This window comes from Mustela nivalis (assembly GCF_964662115.1).
Source record: "Mustela nivalis genome assembly, chromosome: 1".
NCBI classification, from domain to species: domain Eukaryota; kingdom Metazoa; phylum Chordata; class Mammalia; order Carnivora; family Mustelidae; genus Mustela; species Mustela nivalis.
In genome coordinates this window covers 124,234,238-124,248,510 of record NC_139020.1, presented here as the reverse complement: position 1 = coordinate 124,248,510, position 14,273 = coordinate 124,234,238, and the positions used below count along the sequence as shown (strand labels likewise).

Genomic DNA, 14,273 nt, shown 5'->3' with positions numbered 1-14,273 from the left:
CAGATGCTTACATTGATGCTGGGGTGTTATTGCTTCTAGGTATTTTCAGCAGACTAGGAAATATTTATACAAATTTATGAATATAAAGGTATATGGAGACCATGTATATATATTATATATTTATTACATATATATTTAAAATTATGAGTTCATACTGGGAACTTCCCAATCAACATACAGTTTCTTCTTTGGTTTCCCCTATTCTCTATTTATGTATTTATCTCACAGTGGTATAACTGGGTCCCATTATCTTCAGTATAATTTCCTCATTTGCTCAATCTTACACTAAATACAAAAAGTTTGAGAACTTTTAAGTTTTAAGTTCAAGACTCTCTTGCAGTTCTTTTGCTTTAACCTGAAGGTACATGGTCAAGTTATTCATATTTATGTTATCCAGTTGAAAGACAGTCCTTTTCTTCTTTTTAGAAGTCCCCCACCCCCCCACCCATCTTTGTTGACTTTATTTGGCTGAGTATGTAGAGCATTATTAGAAGTGGAGATTTTAAGTGGTTTCAGCATAAAGGTCAACAACTATGGAGTGCTGTTTCAGAATGCCCCGTGTGGTGTGCTTTTCTCTGTGGTGAGAGCCCTGATGACTTTCCCTTGTCCTAGATCCTTAGCTCCAAAGGAGCTTGAATGTTCTATCATTTAATGCTCAACTTGAGCTAAATCAGTATGTGACTATCTTACCTACTTTTCCCATTTCTACCAGCCACACCCCATCATTCCAGGTAGCCAGGCTCTAAGTGCATGTCTTGTTTCTTTATGGCCTACCCTTAAAGCCAGAAATTTTGTTGAGCTACTATACTAATTCTAGGTCCAGATTTGGTTGCATTGTTCTGCCTACACTTCCAGTGCATAGTACCCTGCTCTCCAAAATCTTCAGCCCCATCATTACCCCTTGGAACACCCTCTTGTTGAATAGCTCCAATTTGCTTATGCTTACGAAAGGACCTGACTTGGTTTATCTTGACCTGCAAGCTTTTATTACAGGTGTAATTACAGGTGTTTTTTCTAAAGCATCTGATCATGTGTTTTTTTTTTTTTCCTGTATACATGTTTTTGTTTTCATGAGTAGATGGTGACTTTCTAGGGGTAAAGACTGTTTGGCCAGAGGTTCTTTATACCCATTTGGTACCAGCAGAAAGACTACAGACCATGGGAAAGAAGTGACAGTTGACTCCTGGGCTTTTACAGGCCTCTTACGAAGTCATGCAGGTTGGTTAGCATGTGGCTCAAATAGCTTAAAATTTCTTGGCTAGTTCCAGTTTCTGGGGTCAGCTAACCTAAGATTTGGACTATTTGGAGGATGACTGCTATAGTACATTTGAAAATAATACATATACAAGCTTATGTGTTTTTTTCCTTTTTGAGGAAGAGGGTCCAAGATGTGTTTTACCAGATTGTGAAGTCTGGACATGAGAAGGGCTTGTTTTGGGCCTCTCGAAGAGGTAGAGAAAATCCCATCCAATGACCCAAGCCTGCTGGCCAAGGAAACACAAAGCTGCAAGACCTTGCAAGTAGACCAGCATCTATGGATGACAGAATGCCTTAATGATGGCAGAATATTCTCCAGTGGCTGCTGTTGAGGAATGCCTTTCCCATCTGGTATTCTGTTCTTAAGGGGAAAAAGAAAACTGTAGAGTTGCAGCCAGAGAATTGGGTTTACTGAGCAGAGAAGAGCAGTAGTGCCATGTGTCTGTCTTTAGACTGAAAGCAGGTAATATGGTGAGAATTGAGGTAAAGTTTAAGAGGTACTGAAAGTGTCCTATTGGGCCTGTCCCTGTTGCCTTAAGTAAACTAATTCTTTCTGAGCCACAGCTAAAGTGGTGAAGCTGTGATTGGAACCCAGCCAGATTTGTCTGAACTCTAAGGCTGTCTTCTAACTATTCAGAGCACTGCTGCTCAGCTGATGAAATAGGTGGGATGAACTCCTAAGGGTGGAGTGAGAAGGGTCATAGTTGGTGCCACTGGGATTGTTTCAACCCAAAGAGCTACTAAATTTGGAAAGCTTTCCTACCTCATGCGTGATGACCTGTCAGTCCTCTTTTTGAATTGCTAGAATAATGGGGAGCACATTCACAATGAAGCCTTCCAGTTGCTTGTGTTCACAGGAAGTTCTTCCAGCTTCTCTTCTCACCATGTCTTGGCTTCCTCAGTGAGTTCTCTGCTTCTGGATGCACTGATGCTTTGGCTGCTGCTGGTGCTTTAGATATGGTCTGTCCAGTCAGAGAAGCCTGTGAAGGACACTCACCCATACACTGAGTTAACACTTTTAAAATTAAAAAAAAAAAAAAAAAATTTTTTTTTTTGAATATTTTATTTGACAGAGATCACAAGTAGGCAGAGAGGCAGGCAGAGAGAGAAGGGGAAGCAGGCTCCCCGCTAAGCAGAGAGTCCGATGAGGGGCTCAATACCAGGAGCCTGGGTTCATGACCCATGCTGAAGGCAGAGGCTTTAACCCACTGAGCCACCTAGGCACCTTTTAATAGAGTTGTTGGACCAGCCTAAACTTCACCTGTTTAGGTGTCTTTATTTTATGTCTTTCTGAATCTAAAGGATTTCTAGAGAGCTGTGGTTTTATATTTTTAGGGAGAACCACTGGTCCTCATACTGTTACACCTCTGTAGGCATGGAATCTCCATCATGCCAAACAGGAGCTATGGCCACTGAATGGGCAAAGCCTCAGTTTGGGGCCTCTGGAATCTAGCCAGCACATCTGGGTAGATGTGGCAGCCTTAATAAGGAGGCTCTATGTACATACTCTTCTGGATGGTGAGTAATGCCTCCTTTATGTGTCCTTGGGAGCACAAAGCTATCCTTCAAAAAGTGACATATGAGGGTATAGCTCAGTGCTGAAGCATCTGACTGCAAAAAGTGATGTGTAATGAAGACCCCAATGGAGCAAGGGACTTAGGAAGGCAGGTATGGAATCTTACCTGAGTTTGGTTTGGTATCAAAAGCCCGAGGTGGGGGCAACTAGGTCTTTATTTTCCATGAAGACACTGTTCCTTATTTGATGGATTCTCTTCTGGAAGCAGGGCCCAATAGAGAGTCACAGTCAAGTCACATCTGGGAGGTTTCAAGTTTGTTCCAAGGTAGAGTCACATTGGGTAAAGCTCTGGTCTAGTTTCCTAAGCTTTTAATTCCAAAGATGAGCTGCCACAGAGACTCTTCCTTACTACTTCCTATGTGGCTGCCTGGAGAGTCCACCTGCTGATTTAGCCCTTGCATCCCTGGGTTTCCTGCACTAACATCTTAGGCCATGTAATGAACACAGCCCAGAGAACAAGGCCAGGACCATTAAGTGTAGGGCATGAGTTTTTAAGAGTGATATCTGGCACCAGTATCAAGAGAAACTCTCACACAGCCCTGTAGAATCCAAATGATCTTTAATAGGTTGCTGTTAGGTGGCAATCATGCATAAGCCCAGGGGCTGGATTTTAGGCAGGGGAAGGATCCAGGCTACAAACCCTGAATGTCTCTTTGAAAACTCAGCCTGTGAGAACCACAGACTTCTCCAGGGAATGAAAGAAAATGAATGAACTCGTCCTAAATTTCTTTTCCTAGAACAACAGCAAAACCAAACAACTCACTGATACAGTTAATTATCAGAATGTGCAAACTTTGAACAAATTCTCCAGAGCAGAAAATCATCTCTTTAAAACTTTACCTAGTAAGAATAGGACGACTACCACAGCCTGATTTTGAATAGTTTATTAAAGGAAAGGTGAAGCATCAGTTTCAAATTGTACAAAAGGAAAAAAACCTCATATTGCAAATGTACAATTTACAGAATTACTAGCAAAACCAATCAAGGAGACACTGAAAATACAAAAATTCGATTGACTTCAAACTGAACTGCAAACCCATTGGAGTAGACATTAAGCCTTTTTTCTTGTTGCATGGTAGTCTACAATTCTAAGTCAGCATCTGTTTTCCGTATGCAACTGTCAAGCAAAGGATCACTCTGTGCATGTGCCAGGGTACTTCCCAGCTTCCTCCTTGGCCAGAACTGTAGGCAGGGCTGGCAGTAGTGGACAGTCCAGGTATTCCTGCCCCTTCATGTCCAGTGAGGCCCATATTCCTGGAAGAAAGCGAGACCCCAGCCCCTCAAACTGGAGCCCAGGAATTGCTAAATTAGCAGATATAACATTTTTGGTGACCAGGTTTTTTCAGAACTGTACAAACATTGAGAAAAATCTCAGTTTTGTGTTAACTAAAAGAATGAATAATCCATTTGCTTTCCCAACAAAAAATAATCATTGGGTGCACAGATTGGTGAAAAAATGCTTTTCATTTTTGGTAAGAAGGGAAAGCCTCATGATTCTGTTGCAGTTACTTTAAAAACCAGCCCACAAACAGCTGTGGATGGATTGGTTTGGAATTGAGGCTTACTTTAAAAAATCAGGAAGGTAGAAACTAAGTGGGCTTTTAAAAACAATAGCAGCAAGTCATAAAAGTCTAAGCAGAACATAACTAAACCACTGAAGGCTGTCCTGAAGATTCATAATTTCTTTACCCAAAATAATTAAAATGCACATTTAACACTGAAATGTAGCTGTATTTCAAGGTAAGCTTAGGAACTTCACCCTCTAAGCACAGACTTCTATGCAGCACATACTTCTATAATTGGTAAACTTAATTCACAAAATCAGCGCATAAGGTATTAAGTGCATGGGAAGTAGACACAGTTATGTTACACTTAAAATTACTTTTGAATGGCAAAGAAGTTTTTCATGATTATCTTTTTAAGAAAACGGAAGTCTATGTAACTTGAATTTGGCAGGGCATGAAATAAGTAGTAAAAACAGCAAACTGATAACTTGAGAACCATTTTTGTTTTTCTGAGAATACTTTATTTGCTGGTAGAAGTTGCTAAAAATGCACAGAACAAATACCAATAGAAAATGTACTGTATTTGAATCTCCCTATTCTATATAAAATGAATGGTGTACAGCATCTGTTGGAAAATGGCTGCATGGACATTTCTTATTTTATGCCCCCTTATAAATAAAAATAAACCTTTTTATTCAAGAGTATATAAAATCTGGGAATCCATATCCACAGAGGGTGTGTGGTTTTTGGCAGAGATGCACTGTCAGAATTTCATCTTAGCTTGTCAATATTCTGCTCCTCCGTATTTCTGTGTTCCACAAGGTCAACCAAATCCAGTGAGCTCCAAAACACTCTTCGGCAATTAGGATGAGCTGCTTACTCATAGGTTTAATAAAAATGGTTAGCTTTTAAAACATAAAAAGGCAAAATGTTAAAACGGTTTTTAAATTGTACAACAGGAAAATAAAGTTAAAAATATTTTTTTTTTTTTTTTTTTTTACTCAATGCTGTTTTCATAAAACAGTTGTATAACAGTGTTTATCTTGACAGCTGTTTTAAAAATTTAAAATTTTTTCCTCCCTCCAGAAAAACACACACATCTGTATTGGGATAAGTCCAATATTAGGACACAAATGATTTTTCAGGTCAGTCTTTCTGAGGTGACATTCACCAACATTCCCTTGGGTAATTTACATGCTCCTCTTCTGCCACTGCAAAAAGGGATTGACCTCAATCATTTGATTAAAAAACAAATCAGATCACATCAAAAGTGTTTTTTTCCCCCATACAAGCTATCACAGTATATAGGCCTCTAGCTCTAAATAATAGAGTTCCATATTTGTAAATTTTCTTCAGACTTCAGAACATAGGCATTCCAAATCCCTAGAAAAATGAGAAACACAATTAATTTCGTGTATAACAAGACCCAGAAATCATAAATAAAAAGCAGTAATAGTTTAACATTTACTGAATCGTCTTCTATGATAGCTGCGGAATCAAAGAAATCTGGCCTCAGCTCAGCTCTCTCTCGCCGATTTCTTGATGGGGGCTGGAAAGAGAAGTGAAAATGTTTTCTTGAGTTACATTAAGATGGTAAGCAGCTAATATTTCTGAAGGTACCACAAAATAAAGCTGTTGAGGATCTAATTTTAAAAGGAAAAGAATGTGGCTTTTACTTGGAGCATACACTTAAAAAGATTTCAAATTACAGTGAATAAACTGAATATGGAAATGCATATAAATAATTTTGGGGCATACAAACATAGAATATGCCTTTGAATCATGGAATGATTATAAAATTCATCCCTACATTCCCCAAAGCACGTAGACGGAAAGCTGCTGATGGGAGGGGAGAGACCGGAGTGACATGATCTCCTTTACATTTCTTAGAAAAGTTACCAAGCAGAATGTTATGGGCTAAACTATGTCCCCCTAAATTCATATATTGAAGACCTAAACCCCAGTACCTCAGAAGAGGAGACAGGTTATTTGGAGACAGGACCTATAAAAAGGGAATAACTGAGGTAAAATGAGGTCACGTGGGTGGACTCTATTTTGACTCATATCCTTATAAGAAAAGGAGACACACAGGAAAGATCATATGAAGATAAAGGGAGAAGATGACCATCTACAAGTTAAGGACAGAAGCCTCAGAATTAAATCAGTCTCCCTGACACCATGATCTCAAACTTCTAGCCTCCAGAAATGTGAGAAAATTTCTGTTGTTTAAGCTACCAGTCAGTGGTACTTGTATAGCAGCCGCAGCAAATACATAAAGTAGTTCAATGAACTTCCATATACCCATCACCTAGCTTTAACTGTCAAACCTTTGGCCAATCTTGTTTCAGGGAGTCTCCTGTTTTTTTTTTTTTTTTTTTTTTTTTTTTCCTTTCTTTCCTGTTACTTCACCTGTAACTGTTTCAAAATGTATCTCTGATAGAAATTAAAAAACAAAAAATACAACTCTCATGTATTACTATTCCTGACAAAGTCAATAATTTCTTATTTCACACCAAACAAATACAGTCCATATTCTGTGTTTGGTTGCTATGCTGGAAAATACTGTATATATCATCAGACTTCCAAGTTAGTTTGAGACCAAATGTACACACTATACTAAGAGAGAGATCTAGTGTGAGCCCCTTCTCAAGAAGGTAATAAGGAGCCAGTTCCTGTTATTGCCAGAATTTAAAATCTGACTGCTTAGAAAAGCAGACTTGAAAAATACAAGCTCATCCAGATGTGCTAAAGAATTACACTGGTCCTTCCTGCTGCTACATTTACAACCTCTACACCTCTCCTTTTCATGGGGTTCTGAAAACAAGAGCATCATTTTACACCAACACTTTCACTTATTTTAACAGAAGAAAATGTACTGAAATTTCCTTACCAGATCAATAACCATGGTGTCTTCAAATTCTTCATTCATATCTTCTAACTGACTCCGGGATGACATCATCACATCTTCAAAGATGGGCTCAGCATCTTCCTCCATTAGGCCCCGACTGATAAGGAAAAAGCATGATCAGAAGCTGTTCAGACTCATCAAATTTGGAGTCCTGGCTCTTTCTTACAGTAGGTCTTCTAACCAGTGAAAGCACATGTTCCAGTCACAACCCACAGGCTCCACAGATTATGATCCTGAACTCCTACAGATAATTAAGGGTCATTCATTTGTTTCATTCAAGATTTCATCTCCACTTAGCAAAAGGAAGCACAATTTAAATGCAGTAACAACAGAAGTTAACATTATTTAGCTATGTATGAATTCCCACAAGACTCTCTGTGACTGGTACTATTATCCCAAATTTACAAATGAAGAACCTGAGGCACTGAGGTTTAGAGCCCGCCCAAGGCCACAGAGCTGGCAAGTGGCAGCATTAGGATTTAAATGGCGAAAGCCTCAGAAGTCCACACCCTCTATTTCTACCCTACATTGCACAGCATATCCTGAATTATGATTATGATCTTAACTCCTCTTCTGAGACCAAATGTCAGAAGAGAGCCATCATTCCACAAAATGAACAGCATCACATAGTCATTATGTTCTTGTGATACTTAATGTAACACTTACACGGCATGCCTTACTCCAGTTCTCACTTTCATGTAGTTCATTCCTGTTCTGTCCTTCCGATTTAAATCTTCTAATTTTGGTTGGCCTAACCAAGAGATCTGCATCTGAGGACTAAGAAAATACATTATTCATTTTCTGGCGAAAGATGAATTTAGCTAATCAGTCCCACACCAAGAAGGCCATCGTTGGCTGGCCTAATCCCCATGTATGGGGAATTAGCTGGAATTTATTAGAGAGTTAAGTGTGAGACAGATCATTATCGAAGGATCTATCTTTGCAGAAATGTCAGTAAGTTCTCCAAAGAGATGCCTAAGTCTCCAGGGTTGGTTGGTAGGTATAAAGGAAACTGAAGCATGTCACCCCAAAATACTGCCTCAGAGATAAAGGTTATTTTGAGCTGAAGGCAATTAAGAAGCAGGGAACAAAGAAAAAGCTCCTCCTTTTCTGCCTAAAGGCAGGAAATAAATTATTTTATGGGAGACAGACTCTTATCAACCCAGAGATGGCACCAGAGGAAACTACAAACACACCTTGTTAAACTAATCCTTATCTTCCTAATTAAGGATGTTATGGACTACATAGTCTCAGCTCCACTACTCCTAGTCCAAATCCCTTTGTCTTGTCTATTCTTCTCAAATTTATTCTTTGTCTAAAATGTATAAAAGCTCCCTGCTTTGGTAACTTCTTCAAGTCTTCATTCTATGGGTAAAAGCTCCCATGTACATGTAAAGAATTCAATAAAATGTGTCTGTTTAAATTTTCAGACCCAATCAGGGATCTTAAAGAGGGTGGGGTAAAACTTTTCCCTCTCCTACAAGTGCTTAATTTATCAGCTTTGTTCCCCAAGTCTCTGTCAAACAAGAGTGCTTCTGAGACCTCTGTATCTAGCTGCTGCCCTGCTCACAAGTGTTCCTACTGGACAACCAGTCCCCTAAGGGGCAGAAATGATGCTGGTCTTGTGGCTCAGAGCTCTCCAGAGTTGAACAAGGAAAGGTATTAACACATTTTTTTCTTAGTCCTTCTGAAGAGATCTGGAGTCAGGTGCATGTTGGGCTAATTTGCACCTGCCCTGTACACTTACTGGCACTTGGACACTTGCATAAACTTGCCTCTTGGGGATTTTACAGGATGTAAACCTTAATGGTTTTTAATAGATTACATCTGTCGCATGAAGTTCTCTCTGAGCAGCTCTCTTTGAATCATGTACGGCTAGCACCTTGATTAAATCGATAAACCTACAGCAGGGAAAAGTAGACCACAGAGAGGAGTAACTAACAAGTGGTAAAGTCAGGGAAGTAAGACAGGCTGCTCAAATAAGGAAGAATTCATCCCCTAGGAAGAAGGGCGGGAATGCTGATCATAACGCGGACTACCCTCTATGAATGCTGTTATGCAGTGGCTGACAACAATTATCCTTTTAGCTTTGAAGAAAGGCAGATCCTCTGGGCAAAGATGCTTTATGAAAACCAAGGATCTGGATAATTCTAACACTGCCTCTTTCCTTTTTCAACCTGCTACGGTTTGTTGAGTTCAACTGAGAATTCTCCAATCCATTAGAGTAATTCATAGCATTACCCCAGTATGAACAGAAACACAAAGAACTAGGACTTCAAAGTTGAATGGAAAATAACAAAGAAAATGTTAAGTTTTTTTTTTAATAGCAAAAGTCATACCATCATCCTGCCTTTTCCAAAATTTTGGGGGCCCTGGTACTAGAAAACATATTAATTACTAGTGTGGGAAAAAGTAAGGGCTTTGGTTCTTTCTTAGAGAAAGGGCAACTGTTCTCAGAATTTATCCAGTATCCTGACAAATATCTTAATCCATAACAGATTAAGTTTAAAATATAAACTTGACCAAGACAAAGTACTATTAATTAAATGGATTGATAAAAGGAAGTGAACCGGATGTCTTTTTCGCAAGTCCCTGAGAAGAAACAGATCTGCCCAGTGAATCCATAAACTTCAACTGAGATCAGCACTTAGTGAGATACTTACTATGCTTTAAAGTTCTCTGGACTTCGATTAACTGATATCTAACAAGTGTTGGCAGACTTATTATATATTTTCTAATATCAATTATTTATCTCTGCTTGTGGTTTTTTTCTCATGAACTAACCAATAATATGTTTTAACAAAGTTTTTATTTAATACAAGCTTCTTTTTCTTTAACAATTAAAGGTTTTATACCAAGAACATGAATTTTCACTACTTACTTGTGTAAAAAGTCAGGTTCAGAACCATGTTCAGACTCAGGTTCCTGGATCTGCTCTCCCATGGGCCGGGTATTCTCCCGAAGTACAGTGGAAGTGAGCTGTGGTGCTGGAAGGGGGCCAGGAGTCTGAATCATGGTGTCAGTCCTGTTTAGCCATGTATTATCCAGACTTTCATCTGTAAAATTCCAGTTAGAGTCATAAAATGTCATGAGTGGAGTGAACTCTGGTGGAAGTTATAGCACAGACTTGCAGAGCATGGTTCCTGGCTTAGACTGCCTACCTTGAATCCTACCTATACGACTCACTTGTGACTTTCTGTAAGTTACTGAATTTAAAAACTCATGTTTCTCATATACAAAATGAGGATATCAATACCCAACCTGAAAGAGCTTTAAGGATCAATGTGGTAATGGATGTAACCATCAAATGTCAGCTATCCTTACCTTATTTATCCTCTCTTCAAAGTCTCTCTATCTCTAAGGATCAATTCACGGCAGAAGGGGAAGAATTAGGCCAGCCAGAGACCCCTGTAACCTTCCTTTACTCAAGCAACAAAGGGCCTATTTGCTGGGCCTTCACGGGGCCCCAGATAGCAGCACTTGAAGTCTGGCAGGTCTCTACTGAGAAATCAACAAATCCCACTGCACAACTGGTCACCAGAGAAATAACTCTTTTTGCCAGATTGTATGTGCATTATGTGTGGGGCCATCCAGTTAGGAGAGGCTCACTGTTTTCATGCCTCTTTAGGGAAGCCCTCCATAATCACCCTACCCAGCCCCCACTTCCCATTCTTTTTTAACTTCTAGAGGAAACAAAATCATTCCTACTTACTTAGGATTTAATTACACACTGGCCTGCACTGGCAGCTGATTTGTCAAGTGTATATGTTATCTCTGTAATTAGAATTAAATTTCTTCAAGGGACCAGGAGCTGTTTCTTCCTTCTTCTGAAGATCACTTACAAAGATGTGAGCAGATTAAAGTATGTATGTATCTAAACTATAGGCTGATAATAATGTTACATAATTATGAAGTTTCTATAAACATTCTAAGTTATTTTCTTAATATGGGGAGACTTAAAAGTATTACTGCTATGCTTTCCCTTCTGAAGAATTTAAATGAAAAAAAAAAAAAAAAGAATTTAAATCACAAAGTACACAGTATGAATCCCATTGTTTTTCTTCCTCCATGAAGTCTCACATTTGTGCAGCATGTTAGGTTCCTCACTTGCTATCAAACATTCCATCTCTCAGTGTTTTAAAAAATTATCAGATACATGTGTTCGTTCTAGATCAGCTTTTTAGTTCCTGAAAATATTTAGCCTATTGCCTTGTTAAGGTCATTGCACTGATCTGCAGCTCACTATTCAACAATCTTTTCTTTACCTAACCAGCAAAAAGAGGTTTCATTTTCTTTTATTCATAACCACTTTCCATTCAACATTTAATTCCTAACTTTTGTTTTTTGCTGCACTTAAAATTTTATAAGAATGGTATCATTTAGGTTCTTAACCTAGTAAATCTATCTTTCAGCTTTACTACATGTCATCTTTTCCAGAAAATCTTTCCTGATTCATTAAGTCTGATCACTCCCTTTATGTTTCCAGAAAACCTTCTTTGACCCATTAGAGCACTTCCCATGTGGAACTAAAATTGCTTGCTTCTCTGTTTTCCCATATGTACTATGAGCATTTTTATTAATACCTAATCTCCAGCATTTCAAAGAGTTCTTAGAAAGGTATGTGGTAAAGACTTAATGAATAACTTCAGGAAGAATTCACTCTTCCTGAAGAGACCCTCCTAACCCATGAGGATTCCTCAATAAAAACACTTCTGGCGAAGCTTTCTCATCTTCATTCCAAACAGATGAAACTGCTTCCTAAGAATGCCTGGCACATGACCTACCTTAGTGTCTTGGTAAATTTCAAACTGACACACAACAAGTTTTCCTTTTTGCAATTTAACAACAAATTATCTGGTTCATGTATGCTTTTCTTCATCCTGGAGATAATACTGATTATCCCATTAGTAAGGGAATTATATGTGGTTATTTAAATTCTCTAAGCTTTAGTTTCTTCTGTGTGAAATACAGGTAATAATGTTCAACTCAGAGTTCATTTATAAAACATTTACACAGCATTCACTGTGTGCCACATCAAACCTAAGTGCTTTATAAATGTTAGTAAATGATTAAATGCTAATAATGCACATTTCTGGTACACAGCAAGAATTTAATGAATGTTGGCTAATATGAATATTACACGTAACAAAAGCTGTAAGTAAAAATATCTATATATCTAGTTCTGTATCTAGACAGACAGACTGGATAGATGGATGGAGAGATGTAATGTGGGGGGTAGGCATCCTGATAGAGGCTGCTCTAGAAGACATTTTAAAAAGGAAGTGACTGCAGTTATTATTTAGAGAAAAGTTTAGGATCCTACACTCCAAAGATAGGATTTAGTATTTTCATTTTCTGGACCAAAAAGATTTTAAGTCCCACAGATAAAAACTGAAAGAAAATCTTTAACATTAATGCTGTAAATATTTTCATATCTTTTATTTCCTTTGAAACAGTGACATTCTGACAACAGCAGCTAACATTTACTGCATGTGCCTATGTGCTAAGCTCTGTGCTAATAAGTAATCTCTCTCTATGTGTACAGTATGTCATTTAATATTTATAATAGCTGACAGGATAGGTGCTCTGATCATCCTTTACGTGATCACTGAATGAAGCTGAGAGGTTAAATAACATGCTCAAAAGTCACATGGTTTAAAACTAGAAAGCCAGGTGTGAATTCTAGAACTCTAGTTTTAGAGTGTGTGCTTTTCACCAATAGTTAATATTACCTCCCCAATGATGTCAGAAACAGATTTAAATTCTAATTAATTTTGCTACAGGTTGCAGCAAAATCTTTCATGAGTCATTAGTTTTTAGGCAGCGGAGGTGAGATTCTGAAAGGGAAATACAAAGTTGTAGAAAGGAGCAGAGGAGCAGGATTCAGATCATTGCTTTCCTCTCTCTTGGTTTGGAGAATATTTATTAGGAAAAGCATGGAGATGGGAGAAGGTTATTTGAGGAAATAAGCATTTTTGAGTTGTCTTAGTTTAAGAGTAATGTCTAATAAAGCAATTTTTAGTCTTTTGGATACATGATTTAACTACCAATGATCACATTTTCAGGGCAGTTCAACTCCCTTGTTCCCACAGTCGATGGGGGTTATAAAACCAGAGTTGGCTATCATTATTTTATTGCACAAAAATGAATTATCCATCCATGGGGTAGAAATGGAAAGTTGTTTTGGTATATTCAGTCTGATGCAGAAGTCTACCTTCAACTTATCAGAATATTTTCTACATTAGGATGAATTTTGATAACTGACATTATGACTACCTTATTTTAAATTTTAATGTATGGATCAATTTTATAAACCTTTATAACTGTTTCTTCTTTTTCTCTGCACCATCTTCCTCTGTGTTTCATGCTCTTCTAACTTCTTTTTCTTTGACCCTTTTCTGTTCCACTTTGTCTACTCCAATCTCTTTGCCTTAACCTCTTAGTATGTGTCAAATCTACAAGGAAATAACATACCTAACAGTACTACCTTGCTTCAACAGATTTGCCACTCTACCTCTGCAATAGCAAGCAAACTACTTGTCTCATAGGGTAAAGGCAGACTTACCTTCTACGCGTTTTTTGTGAAGTGGGGGTCGTCCTTTCTTATTCCTTACTGAGGATGTTTTACTGCTGCTACTTCCACTGTTCACAGACATTCTATCATCTTCACCTCCAGTGACTAGCGAATTTCTATAGGAAATGAGTGGAAGCCATACATCTTCTCTCCTTTCCATCATCTGCTCCGTAAGGAATTTCTCTAGGTATGAATGACTAGAAACATAATAGAAAAGAACAGTGATTTTCATGGAAGCACTTCATGTATCACTTCAAGCCCTGCAATGCTTTTAAATAGGTGAATGTATTACTAAGCTTGTATGTGTGTGTAAATGTGTGTGTTGCTTCCTATATCAACTTTCAAAAAAAAAAAAAATCAGAAGTTTAGGTCAAAAGGTTATTGAATTTTCTTTTCAAGTGTTCAAACCTGGGCATGATTTCTATAATGGTGAAGGGAGGAGCTTAGCATAAC

The 14,273-nt window shown here is 38.2% G+C and overlaps 1 protein-coding gene and 1 long non-coding RNA gene across 12 annotated transcripts in view; one reads left to right on the top strand and one right to left on the bottom strand.

Moving 5' to 3' along the window:
* The first annotated feature begins 886 nt into the window (after nucleotides 1–886).
* Nucleotides 887–5,061, top strand: LOC309844353. The gene is made up of 2 exons (XR_014300628.1): nucleotides 887–1,218; nucleotides 1,379–5,061. It is a non-coding gene; the product is annotated as an uncharacterized lncRNA (long non-coding RNA).
* The window catches only part of STAG1 (STAG1 cohesin complex component), a 425,728-nt gene continuing 415,156 nt past the window's right edge, over nucleotides 3,702–14,273 (bottom strand). For 8 of the 11 annotated variants that reach the window (XM_082690738.1, XM_082690742.1, XM_082690741.1 and 5 more), the window contains 6 exons: nucleotides 13,812–14,017; nucleotides 10,128–10,302; nucleotides 7,913–8,023; nucleotides 7,229–7,343; nucleotides 5,807–5,887; nucleotides 3,702–5,721 (listed from right to left, as the gene is read on the bottom strand). In XM_082690738.1, coding sequence (XP_082546864.1) covers nucleotides 5,698–5,721; nucleotides 5,807–5,887; nucleotides 7,229–7,343; nucleotides 7,913–8,023; nucleotides 10,128–10,302; nucleotides 13,812–14,017 — 712 coding nt within the window. In that variant the 3' untranslated portion in view covers nucleotides 3,702–5,697. The remainder of the gene's footprint in view (nucleotides 5,722–5,806; nucleotides 5,888–7,228; nucleotides 7,344–7,912; nucleotides 8,024–10,127; nucleotides 10,303–13,811; nucleotides 14,018–14,273) is intronic. The other 3 variants (XM_082690746.1, XM_082690747.1, XM_082690745.1) reach the window with 1 other exon arrangement.